At 51.9% G+C, this 12,532-nt stretch overlaps 1 protein-coding gene across 1 annotated transcript in view; it reads right to left on the bottom strand.

Moving 5' to 3' along the window:
• Positions 1 to 798: 798 nt before the first annotated feature.
• ADCK5 (aarF domain containing kinase 5) overlaps positions 799 to 12,532 on the bottom strand; it is a 31,366-nt gene continuing 19,632 nt past the window's right edge. The window contains exons 12-15 of the mRNA XM_033072452.1: positions 10,090 to 10,181; positions 2,783 to 3,089; positions 1,349 to 1,450; positions 799 to 981 (exon numbers count right to left, since the gene is read on the bottom strand). Coding sequence (XP_032928343.1) covers positions 876 to 981; positions 1,349 to 1,450; positions 2,783 to 3,089; positions 10,090 to 10,181 — 607 coding nt within the window. The 3' untranslated portion in view covers positions 799 to 875. The remainder of the gene's footprint in view (positions 982 to 1,348; positions 1,451 to 2,782; positions 3,090 to 10,089; positions 10,182 to 12,532) is intronic.

The following is a 12,532-nucleotide window of genomic DNA, read 5'->3' as shown; positions in this document are numbered from 1 at the left end:
GGTTTTTAAGGGAATTTGAGATGGATTTTTTGTGGGATTTTTGGTGGTTTTGGGATATTTTGGGGGGTTTTCAAGGTTTTTTCTGTGGGATTTTTGGGGGGGATTTTTGTGGGATTCTTGGTGGTTTTTAAGGGACTTTGGGGTGGATTTTTTGTGGGATTTTTGGTTTTTTGGGGGGGTTTCAGCTGGGTTTCGGGGGGATTTTGGGGGGGATTTGAGGGATTTTTTAATGTTTTTTGGGGAATTTCTGAAGGTTTGGGGTATTTTGGGCATTTCCAGCTGTTCCTCAGGTGTATCCAGGTGTTCCCAGGTGTGTCTCAGGTGTGTCCAGGTGAGTCTCAGGTGTTCCCAACTGTTCTCAGGTGTATTTTGGGGGTTCCTGGGTGCTCCCAACTGTCTCTCAGGTGTCTCTCAGGTGTGTTTAGGGGTTCCCAGGTGTGTCCAGGTGTGTCCAGGTGTGATTTGGGGGTTCCCAGGTGTGTCCAGGTGTGTCCAGGTGTGATTTGGGGGTTCCCAGCTGTCTCTCAGGTGTGTCTCAGGTGTGTCCAGGTGTGTTTGGGGGTTCCCAGGTGTATCTCAGGTGTTCCCAGCTGTTCTCAGGTGTGTCCAGGTGTTCCCAGCCGTCTCTCAGGTGTGTCCAGGTGTGTTTTGGGGGTTCCCAAGTATTCCCAGCCGTCTCTCAGATGTGTCTCAGGTGTGTCCAGGTGTGATTTGGGGGTTCTCAGGTGTGTCCAGGTGTTCCCAGTCGTTTCTCAGGTGTGTTTTGGGGGTTCCCAGCCATCTCTCAGGTGTGTCCAGGTGTGTCTCAGGTGTGTCCCAGCCGTCTCTCAGGTGTGTCCCAGGTGTGCCCAGGTGTGTTTGGGGCCCTGCCCCCCTCAGGCCCTCAGCAGGTGCTGCAGGTGCTCCCCGAGGGGCAGCGCCCCCCAGCGGCTCAGCAGCCTCAGCGCCACCGCGGCCAAACGGAACCGGAGCCACTCGAACCTGGGGGACAGGTGAGCTCACCTGGGGGGAGGGGACACACCTGGGGAGGGGTCACAGACACACCTGGGGACAGGTGAGCTCACCTGGGGGGTCACAGACACACCTGGGGGGGTCACAGACACACCTGGGGACAGGTGAGCTCACCTGGGGGGGGGGACACACCTGGGGAGGGGTCACACACACACCTGGGGACAGGTGAGCTCACCTGGGGGGGTCACAGACACACCTGGGGAGGGGTCACAGACACACCTGGGGAGGGGTCACAGACACACCTGGGGACAGGTGAGCTCACCTGGGGGGTCACAGACACACCTGGGGAGGGGTCACACCCCCACCTGAGCCCCTCCCCCCTCCCCTGCCCCCTCACCTGAGTGCCAGCTCGAACTTGAGGCTCTCCCAGCCCAGGTGCAGCCGCTGCCGCAGGGACCCCCCGGGCCCCCCCCGGAGGCGGCTCCAGCTGCGCACGGCGCTGTGGGGGAGGGGAGGGCACACCTGAGTGAACCTGAGCTCACCTGGGCACACCTGGGCACACCTGAGTGCCCAACACCCCCCACAATCATTTAAAGGTGACCTGGACACCACCAAACCCCACAAATGGTGCCCAGAGAGACCCAGGGCTCACCTGAGCTCACCTGGGCACACACCTGCACACACCTGGTCACACCTGGGTGTCCCAACCACCCCACCCCATTCTTTAAAACTCACCTGGACACCACAAACCCCCACAAATGGTGCACAGAGAGAGCCAGGGCTCACCTGAACTCACCTGGGCACACCTGCATCACACGTGGAACTCACCTGGAGCTCACCTGGAGCTCACCTGAGTGCCCAACACCCCCCCCACAATCATTTAAAGGTGAGCTGGACACCCCCAACCCCCACAAATGGTGCCCAGAGAGACCCAGGGCTCACCTGAGCTCACCTGGGCACACCTGGATCACATTTACTCACACCTGGGTCACACCTGGATGTCCCAAAACCCCTCCTTCATTCTTTAAAACACACCTGAGCATAACAAACTCCCATAAAAGGTGCCCAGGGTGACCCAGGGCTCACCTGAGCTCACCTGGGCACACACCTGCACACACCTGGTCACACCTGGCTGTCCCAACATCCCCTCCTCCATTCTTTAAGACACACCTGGACACCCCCAACCGCCCCAAATACAGCCCAGGGTGACCCAGGGCTCACCTGAGCTCACCTGGGCACACCTGGGTCACACCTGGGCTCACCTGGTCCTCACCTAGGCATCCCAATCCCTCTCCCCCCATCCATTAAAACTCACCTGGGCACCCCCAACACCCCCAAATGCTGCACAGGGAGACCCAGGGCTCACCTGAGATCACCTGAGCTCACCTGGGCACACCTGCACACACCTGGAGCTCACCTGGAGCTCACCTGAGCACCCAACACCCCCCTACAATCATTTAAAGGTGACCTGGACACCACCAAACCCCACAAATACAGCCCAGGCTGACCCAGAGCTCACCTGGCACACACCTGCACACACCTGGGCACACCTGGGTGTCCCAATGCCTCTCCCCCCTTTCTTTAAAACACACCTGAGCACCACAAACTCCCACAAAAGGTGCCCAGGGAGACCCAGAGCTCACCTGAGCTCACCTGGGCACACACCTGCACACACCTGGTCACACCTGGTCACACCTGGGTGTCCCAACCACCCCACCCCATTCTTTAAAACTCACCTGGACACCCCCAACCGCCCCAAATACAGCCCAGGGTGACCCAGAGCCCACCTGGGTACACCTGTACACACCTGTGCCCACCTGTCCGCACTCACCTGCGCGCCATGATGCCGTAGCGATCGGCAGGTGCGCCCAGGGCGCCGTGCACGCTGCGCACCGTGTTGATGTTGCGGAACACGAGCAGCATGGGGCGGGGCAGCGCGCGCAGCACCTGCAGGATGCGCGGGAAGCGCGTGGCCGCCATGCTCTGCATGTAGCCGCGCTCCTCCCCGCTCAGGTGTCCCTCAGGTGAGCCCTGCAGGTGAGCCCGGCCCCGCCCGGCCCCGGCCAGGTGAGCGCCCAGCAGGGGAGAGCGGCGGCTCAGGGGGCGCTGCATCAGCATCTCCGAGAACAGGAAATAGTCTGGGGGGACAGGTAAAGACAGGTGAGCTCAGGTGAGCACAGGTAACCCTGAGTGACCCCCAGGTGACCCCCAGGTGAGCACAGGTGACCCCAGGTAACCCCAGATGCATCAGCATCTCCGAGAACAGGAAGTAATCTGGGGGGAAAGGTGAGCACAGGTGGGCACAGGTAACCCCCAGGATTTTGGGGTCCCCTCCCCCCATTTTTGGGGTTCATTTTTGGGATCCCATTCCCATTTTGGGGTCCCATTTTTGGGGTCGATTTTTGGGGTCCCCTTTCCATTTTTTGGGATCATTTTTGGGGTCCCATTCCCATTTTGGGGTCTCATTTTGGGTTTCATTTTTGGGGTCCATTTTAAGTTCATTTTTGGAGTCCCATTTTTGGGTCCCATTCCCATTTTTGGGGTGTCCCCTCCAGTTTTTGGGGTCGATTTTTGAGGTTCCCTCTCCCATTTTTGGGGTCCATTTTAGGTTCATTTTTGGGGTCTCATTTTTGGGTCTCATCCCCATTTTTGGGGTTCATTTTTGGGGTCCCATTTGGGGTTGATTTTGGGGTCCCCCCTCACCCTGCACCCCCAGTTCCTGCGCCCTGTCCCTCAGGGGGTTTGGGGGTTCATTTTGGGGTTCATTTTTGGGGTGTCCCCCCCAGTTTTTGGGGTCTATTTTTGGGATTCCCATTCCCATTTTGGGGTCCCATTTTTGGGGTTGATTTTTGGGGTCCCATTCCCATTTTGGGGTTCCATTTTGGGTTTCATTTTTGGGGTCCATTTTAGGTTCATTTTTGGGGTCCCATTTTTGGGTCTCATTCCCATTTTTGGGGTCCCTCCTCCCCATGTTTGGGGTTCATTTTTGGGGTCCCCCCTCACCCTGCACCCCCAGTTCCTGAGCTCTCTCCCTCAGGGGATTTTGGGATTCATTTTTAGGGTTGATTTTTGGGGTTCACATTTAGGGTTCCATTCCCATTTTTGGGGAGTCCCCCAAGGATTTTGGGGTCCCATTCCCATTCTGGGGTCTCATTTTGGGTTTCATTTTTGGGGTCCATTTTAGGTTCATTTTTGGGGTCCCATTTTTGGGTCTCATCCCCATTTTTGGGGTGTCCCCCCCAGTTTTTGGGGTCTATTTTTGGGGTTCCCATTCCCATTTTGGGGTCCCATTTTGGGTTTCATTTTTGGGGTCCATTTTAGGTTCATTTTTGGGGTCCCATTTTTGGGTCCCATTCCCATTTTTGGGGTGTCCCCCCAGTTTTTGGGGTCTATTTTTGGGGTTCCCATTCCCATTTTGGGGTCCCATTTTTAGGGTTCCATTTTTGGGGTTCCATTTTTGGGGTTCCCCTTTGGGGTGTTCCCCCCAGTTTTTGGGGTCGATTTTTGGGGTTCCCTCTCCCATTTTTGGGGTCCATTTTAGGTTCATTTTTGGGGTCCCATTTTTGCGTCTCATCCCCATTTTTGGGGTCCATTTTTGCGGTCCCATTTTAGGTTGATTTTGGGGTCCCCCCTCACCCTGCACCCCCAGTTCCTGAGCTCTCTCCCTCAGGGGGTTTTGGGGTTCATTTTTGGGGTTCATTTTTGGGGTGTCCCCCCCAGTTTTTGGGGTCTATTTTTGGGGTTCCCATTCCCATTTTGGGGTCCCATTTTTGGGGTTGATTTTTGGGGTCCCCTTTCCATTTTTGGGGTTGATTTTTGGGGTCCCATTTTTGGGGTCCCATTCCCATTTTTGGGGTCCCATTTGGGGTTGATTTTTGGGGTTCCCTCCCCATTTTGGGGTCCCATTTTTGAGGTCCCCATTCCCATTTTTGGGGTCCCATTCCCATTTTGGGGTTCATGTTTTGGGTTCATTTTTGGGGTCCCCTCTCACCCTGCACCCCCAGTTCCTGTGCCCTGTCCCTCAGGGGGTTTTGGGGTCCCCTTCCCATTTTTGGGGTCCCATTTGGTGTTGATTTTTGGGGTTGCCCCTCCCCATTTTTGGGGTCCCATTCCCATTTTGGGGTCCCATTTTTGGGGTTCATATTTAGGGTCCCACTCCCATTTTTGGGGTCCCTCCTCCCCATGTTTGGGGTTGATTTTGGGGTCCCCCCTCACCCTGCACCCCCAGTTCCTGTACCCTGTCCCTCAGGGGGTTTTGGGGTCCCATTCCCATTTTGGGGTCTCATTTTGGGTTTCATTTTTGGGGACCATTTTAGGTTCATTTTTGGGGTCCCATTTTGGGGTCCCATTTGGGGTTGATTTTTAGGGTTCATTTTTGGGGTCCCATTCCCATTTTTGGGGTCCCATTTTGGGGCTCCCTCCCCATTTTGGGGTCCCATTTTTGAGGTCCCCTTTCCCATCTTTGGGGTTCCCTTTCCCATTTTGGGGTCCCATTCCCATTTTGGGTTCATTTTTGGGGTCCCCTCACCCTGCACCCCCAGTTCCTGTGCCCTGTCCCTCAGGGGGTTTTGGGGTTCACTTTTGGGGTTCATTTTTGGGGTGTCCCCCCCAGTTTTTGGGGTCTATTTTTGGGATTCCCATTCCCATTTTGGGCTCCCATTTTTAGGGTTGGTTTTTGGGGTCCCATTCCCATTTTTGGGGTTTGTTCTTGGGGTCCCCCCTCACCCTGCACCCCAAGTTCTGCTGCCCTAACCCCCACCCTCATTTTTGGGGTTCCCTCCCTATTTTGGGGTCCCATTTTTGGGGTCCTGTTCCCATCTTGGGGTTCATTTTTGGGGTCTCATTTTGGGGTTCATTTTGGGGTCTCTTCTCCATTTTTGGGGTTCATTTCTGGGGTCCCATTCCCATTTTTGGGTTCATTTCTTGGGTTCATTTTTGGGACCCCATTCCCATTTTTGGGGTCCCTCCTCCCCACGTTTGGGGTTGATTTTGGGGTTCCCTCACCCTGCACCCCCAGTTCCTCTGCCCTGTCCCTCAGGGGGTTTTGGGGTCCCCTTCCCATTCTGGGGTCTCATTTTGGGTTTCATTTTTGGGGACCATTTTAGGTTCATTTTTGGGGTCCCATTTTTGGGTCCCATTCCCATTTTTGGGGTGTCCCCCCAGTTTTTGGGGTTCATTTTTGGGGTCCCATTTGGGGTTCATTTTTGGGGTCCATATTTAGGGTCCCACTCCCATTTTTGGGGGTATCCCCCCCAGTTTTTGGGGTCTATTTTTGGGGTTCCCATTCCCATTTTGGGGTTGATTTTGGGGTTCCCTCACCCTGCACCCCCAGTTCCTGTGCCCTGTCCCTCAGGGGATTTTGGGATTCATTTTTAGGGTTGATTTTTGGGGTTCACATTTAGGGTTCCATTCCCATTTTTGGGGAGTCCCCCCAGGATTTTGGGGTCCCATTCCCATTCTGGGGTCTCATTTGGGGTTGATTTTTGGGGTCCCCCCTCCCCATTTTGGGGTTCATTTTGGGGTCCCTTCTCCATTTTTGGGGTTCATTTTTGGGGTCCCATTCCTATTTTTGGGTTCATTTTTTGTGTTCATTTTTGCGACCCCATTCCCATTTTTGGGGTCCCTCCTCCCCATGTTTGGGGTTCATTTTTGGGGTCCCCCCTCACCCTGCACCCCCAGTTCCTGTGCCCTGTCCCATTCCCATTTTTGGGGTCCCATTTTTAGGTTCATTTTTGGGGTCCCTCACCCTGCACCCCCAGTTCCTGCGCCCTCTCCCTCATGGCTCCGTGGTCCCATTCCCATTTTTGGGGTTCATTTTTAGGGTTGATTTTGGGGTCCCCCCTCACTCTGCACCCCCAGTTCCTGTGCCCTGTCCCTCAGAGGGTTTTGGGGTCCCATTCCCATTTTGGGGTCTCATTTTGGGTTTCATTTTTGGGCACCATTTTAGGTTCATTTTTGGGCTCCCATTTTTTGAGGTCCCATTTGGGGTTGATTTTTAGGGTTCATTTTTGGGGTCCCATTCCCCATTTTTGAGGTCCCCTTTCCCCTTTTTTGGGGTTCATTTTTGGGGTCCATATTTAGGGTCCCACTCCCATTTTTGGGGGTATCCCCCCCAGTTTTTGGGGTTCATTTTTGGGGTTCCCATTCCCATTTTTAGGTTCATTTTTGGGGTCCCCCCTCACCCTGCACCCCCAGTTCCTGTGCCCCATCCCATTCCCATTTTGGGGTCCCATTTAGGTTCATTTTTGGGGTTCCCCCTCACCCTGCACCCCCAGTTCCTGTGCCCTGTCCCATTCCCATTTTGGGGTTCATTTTTAGGGTTGATTTTGGGGTTCCCTCACCCTGCACCCCCAGTTCCTGTGCCCTGTCCCTCAGGGGGTTTTGGGGTCCCATTCCCATTTTTGGGGTCCCATTTTGGGTTTCATTTTTGGGGTCCATTTTAGGTTCATTTTTAGGGTCCCATTTTTGGGGTCCCATTCCCATTTTCGGGGTCCCATTTGGGGTTGATTTTAGGGTTGATTTTTGGGGTCCCATTCCCATTTTTGGGGTTCATTTTTAGGTTCATTTTTGGGGTCCCATTTTGGGGTTGATTTTGGGGTCCCCTCTCACCCTGCACCCCCAGTTCCTGAGCCCTCTCCCTCAGGGGGTTTTGGGGTTCATTTTAGGGTTGGTTTTTGGGGTTCCCTCACCCTGCACCCCCAGTTCCTGTGCCCTGTCCCTCAGAGGGTTTTGGGGTCCCATTCCCATTTTTGGGGTCTCATTTTGGGTTTCATTTTTGGGCACCATTTTAGGTTCATTTTTGGGCTCCCATTTTTTGGGGTCCCATTTGGGGTTGATTTTTAGGGTTCATTTTTGGGGTCCCATTCCCCATTTTTGGGGTCCCATTCCCATTTTTGGGGTCCATATTTAGGGTCCCACTCCCATTTTTGGGGTGTCCCCCCCAGTTTTTGGGGTCTATTTTTGGGGTTCCCATTCCCATTTTGGGGTCCCATTTTTGGGGTTGATTTTTGGGGTCCCCTTTCCATTTTTGGGATTCATTTTTGGGGTCCCATTCCCATTTTGGGGTCTCATTTTGGGTTTCATTTTGGGGTCCCATTTTAGGTTCATTTTTGGGGTCCCATTTTTGGGGTCCCATTTGGGGTTGATTTTTAGGGTTCATTTTTGGGGTCCCATTCCCCATTTTTGGGGTCCCATTTTGGGGTTCCCTCCCCATTTTGGGGTCCCATTTTTGAGGTCCCCTTTCCCATTTTTGGGGTTCCCTCTCCCATTTTTGGGGTCCCAGTCCCATTTTTGGGGTCCATTTCAGGTTCATTTTTGGGGTCCCCTCTCACCCCACACCCCCAGTTCCTGTGCTCTGTCCCTCAGGGGGTTTTGGGGTTCATTTTGGGGTTGATTTTGGGGTCCCCTCACCCTGCACCCCCAGTTCCTGTGCCCTGTCCCTCAGGAGATTTTGGGGTTCATTTTGGGGTTCATTTTTGGGGTGTCCCCCCCAGTTTTTGGGGTCTATTTTTGGGGTTCCCATTCCCATTTTGGGGTCCCATTTTTAGGGGTTGATTTTTGGGGTCCCATTCCCATTTTTGGGGTCCCTCCTCCCCATTTTGGGGTTGATTTTTGGGGTCCCCCTCTCACCCTGCACCCCCAGTTCCTGTACCCTGTCCTATTCCCATTTTTGGGGTGTCCCCCCCAGTTTTTGGGGTCGATTTTTGAGGTTCCCTCTCCCATTTTTGGGGTCCATTTTAGGTTCATTTTTGAGGTCCCATTTTTGGGTCTCATCCCCATTTTTGGGGTTCATTTTTGGGGTCCCATTTGGGGTTGATTTTGGGGTTCCCTCACCCTGCACCCCCAGTTCCTGAGCTCTCTCCCTCAGGGGGTTTTGGGGTCCCATTCCCATTTTTGGGGTTCATTTTTGGGGTCCATATTTAGGGTCCCACTCCCATTTTTGGGGTGTCCCCCCCAGTTTTTGGGGTCTATTTTTAGGGTTCCCATTCCCATTTTGGGGTTGATTTTGGGGTTCCCTCACCCTGCACCCCCAGTTCCTGTGCCCTGTCCCTCAGGGGATTTTGGGGTTCATTTTTAGGGTTGATTTTTGGGGTTCACATTTAGGGTTCCATTCCCATTTTTGGGGAGTCCCCCCAGGATTTTGGGGTCCCATTCCCATTCTGGGGTCCCATTTGGGGTTGATTTTTGGGGTCCCCCCTCCCCATTTTTGGGGTTCATTTTTGGGGTCCCATTCCCATTTTTGGGGTCTCATTTGGGGTTGATTTTTGGGGCCCCCCCTCCCCATTTTTGGGGTCCCATTTGGGGTTCATTTTTAGGGTTGATTTTTGGGATCCCATTCCCATTTTTGGGGTTCCCTCCTCCAGTTTCTGGCGTTCATTTTTGGGGTCCCCCCTCACCCTGCACCCTGAGTTCTGCTGCCCTGACCCCCACCCTCATTTTTGGGGTTCCCTCCCCATTTTGGGGTCCCATTTTTGGGGTCCTGTTCCCATCTTGGGGTTCATTTTTGGGGTCTCATTTTGGGGTTCATTTTGGGGTCTCTTCTCCATTTTTGGGGTTCATTTCTGGGGTCCCATTCCCATTTCTGGGTTCATTTTTTGTGTTCATTTTTGGGATCCCATTCCCATTTTTGGGGTTCCCTCTCACCCTGCACCCCCAGTTCCTCTGCCCTGTCCCTCAGGGGGTCTGGGGGTCCCATTTCCATTTTGGGGTCTCATTTTGGGTTTCATTTTTGGGGTCCATTTTAGGTTCATTTTTAGGGTCCCATTTTTGGGGTCCCATTCCCATTTTCGGGGTCCCATTTGGGGTTGATTTTAGGGTTGATTTTTGGGGTCCCATTCCCATTTTTGGGGTTCATTTTTGGGGTTCCCCCTCCCCATTTTTGGGGTGTGCCCCCCAGTTTTTGGGGTTCATTTTTGGGGTCCCATTCCCATTTTAGGTTCATTTTTGGGGTCCCCTCACCCTGCACCCCCAGTTCCTGTGCCCTGTCCCATTCCCATTTTGGGGTCCCATTTTGGGGTTGATTTTGGGGTTCCCTCACCCTGCACCCCCAGTTCCTGCGCCCTCTCCCTCAGGGGATTTTGGGGTCCCAATCCCATTTTTGGGGTCCCATTTTTGGGGTTGATTTTGGGGTTCCCTCACCCTGCACCCCCAGTTCCTGCGCTCTCTCCCTCATGGCTCCGTGGTCCCGCAGCACGATCGCTCTCCAGAGCCCGCACAGCGACACCCGGTCCCTGGGGGGGGAAAAACAAAATTTTGGGGACCCCCCCGAGGATTTGGGGACCCCCTGTGGATTTGGGGACCCCCCTGGATTTGGGATTTTCTCCCTGGTTTGGGATCTCCCCCATTTTTTGGGATCCCCCCATTTTTTGGTATCTCCCTTTTTAGGGATCCCTCCCTTTTTTTTGGTATCTCCCTATTTTTAGGGACCCCCCCCCTTTTTTGGGACCCCCCCCCCCCATTTATGGGATCCCCCCAATTTTGGGATCTCTCCCTTTTTTGGGACCCCCCTTTTTTAAGGATCCCCCCATTTTTTGGGATCCCCCCTTTTTTGGGGACCACCCCAATTTTGGGGACCCCCCTTTTTTTGGGGTCCCCTTTTTTAGGGACACCCCCTCCCCTTTTTTAGGATTCCCCCCCCTTTTTTGAGGGACCCCCCCAATTTTTTTTCCCAATTTTGGAACCCCCTTTTTTTAAGGACCCTCCCCCTTTTTTTAAGATCCCTTTATGGGGAACCCCCAATTTTGGGATCCCTCCCTTTTTTTGGGATTTCCCTTTTTGGGGAACCTCCCAATTTTAGGACCCTTCTCTTTTTTAGAGATTCCCTTTTTAGGGACCCCCTTTTTTTAGGATCCTTTTTTGGGGGACCCCCCCTCCTTTTTTGGGATTTCCCCATTTTTGGAGACCCCCCTTTTTTGGGATTCCCCCCCTTTTTTCCAGGGAACTTCCCCTTTTAGGATTCTTTTTTGGGGACACCCCCACATTTTTTGGGACCCACCCCATTTTGGGACCATCCCCTTTTTTGGGATCCTTTTTTGGGAATCCCCTCAGTTTTGGTACCCCCCTCTTTTTTTGGGACCCCCCCCACTTTTTTTAAGGATTTCCCTTTTTTGGGGTCCCCCCTTTTTTGGGATTTCCCCCATTTTTGGTATCTCCCATTTTTTGGGATCCCCCCAATTTTGGGATCTCCCCATTTTTTGGGATCCCCCCATTTTTGGTATCTCCCATTTTTTTGGGACCCCCCAATTTAAGCATCCCCCCCAATTTTGGGATCTCCCAATTTTTTGGGACCCCCCTTTTTTTGGTATCTCCCCCCATTTTTGGGATTCCCCCCCCTCCCATATTTTTAGTTCCTCCTCCATATTTTTTAGGGTCCCCCCACATTTTTAGGATCTCCCCATATTTTTATTTTCCCCCATAATTTTTAGTTTCCCCCCCATATTTTTTCATCCCCCCCTATAATTATTTTAATTTTTAAATTTTTTTAATTTTCCCCCCATATTTTTTATTTTCCCCCAATATTTTTTATGGTCCCCCCAACATTTTTTAGGATCTCCCCATATTTTTTATTTTCCCCCATATTTTTGGTCCCCCCCACAAATTTGTTTGGTTCCTCCCAAATACTTTTTTCTTTCTCCCATTTTTTTTGGTCCCCCCTATAATTTTTTGGTTCCCCCCATATTTTTTAGTTCCCCCCCATATTTTTAGGGTCCCCCAGATATATTTTAGGGTCCCCCAACGTTTTTTAGGATCCCCCCATATTTTTTATTTTCCCCCCATATTTTTGGTTCCTCTCATAATTTTCAGTTTCCCCCCCTATAATTTTTTGGTTCCCCCCATATTTTTTAATTTTTTCCTATATTTTTTTGTTTTCCCCCATATTTTTTAGGGTCCTCCCATATTTTTAGGGTCCCCCCATATTTTTTAGGGTCTCCCCATACTTTTAGGATCTCCCCATATTTTTTATTTTTCCCCACATTTTTTATTTTCCCCCATATTTTTGGTCCCCCCCCCCCCAAATTTGTTTGGTTCCTCCCAAATAATTTTTGGTTTCCCCCATTTTTTTTGGTTCCCCCCCCATAATTTTTGTTCTCCCCATATTTTTTATTTCCCCCCCATATTTTTTAGGGTCCCCCCACATTTTTTAGGATCTCCCCATATTTTTTATTTTCCCCCATAATTTTTAGTTTTCCCCCCCATATTTTTTATTTCCTCCCCTCTAATTTTTGCTTCCCCCCATATTTTTTTGGTTCCCCCGATATTTTTTTGGTTCCCCCCATATTTTTTAGATTCCCCCGATATTTTTTGTGTCCCCCATATTTTTTGGGGTCCCCCCATATTTTTTAGGATCTCCCCATATTTTTTATTTTCCCCCCATAATTTTGGTTCCTCCCATAATTTTCAGTTTCTCCCCCTATAATTTTTGGTTGCCCCCATGTTTTTTAATTTTTCCCTATATTTTTTTGTTTTTCCCCATAATTTTTTGTGTCCTCCCCATATTTTTTAGGATCTCCCCACATTTTTTATTTTCCCCCACATTTTTTATTTTCCCCCATATTTTTGGTCCCCCCCCCAAATTTGTTTG

This window comes from Catharus ustulatus, chromosome 1, assembly GCF_009819885.2.
Source record: "Catharus ustulatus isolate bCatUst1 chromosome 1, bCatUst1.pri.v2, whole genome shotgun sequence".
Classification (NCBI taxonomy): domain Eukaryota; kingdom Metazoa; phylum Chordata; class Aves; order Passeriformes; family Turdidae; genus Catharus; species Catharus ustulatus.
The sequence above is the reverse complement of the archived record's forward strand: the minus strand, read 5'-3'. Positions and strand labels throughout refer to the sequence as shown.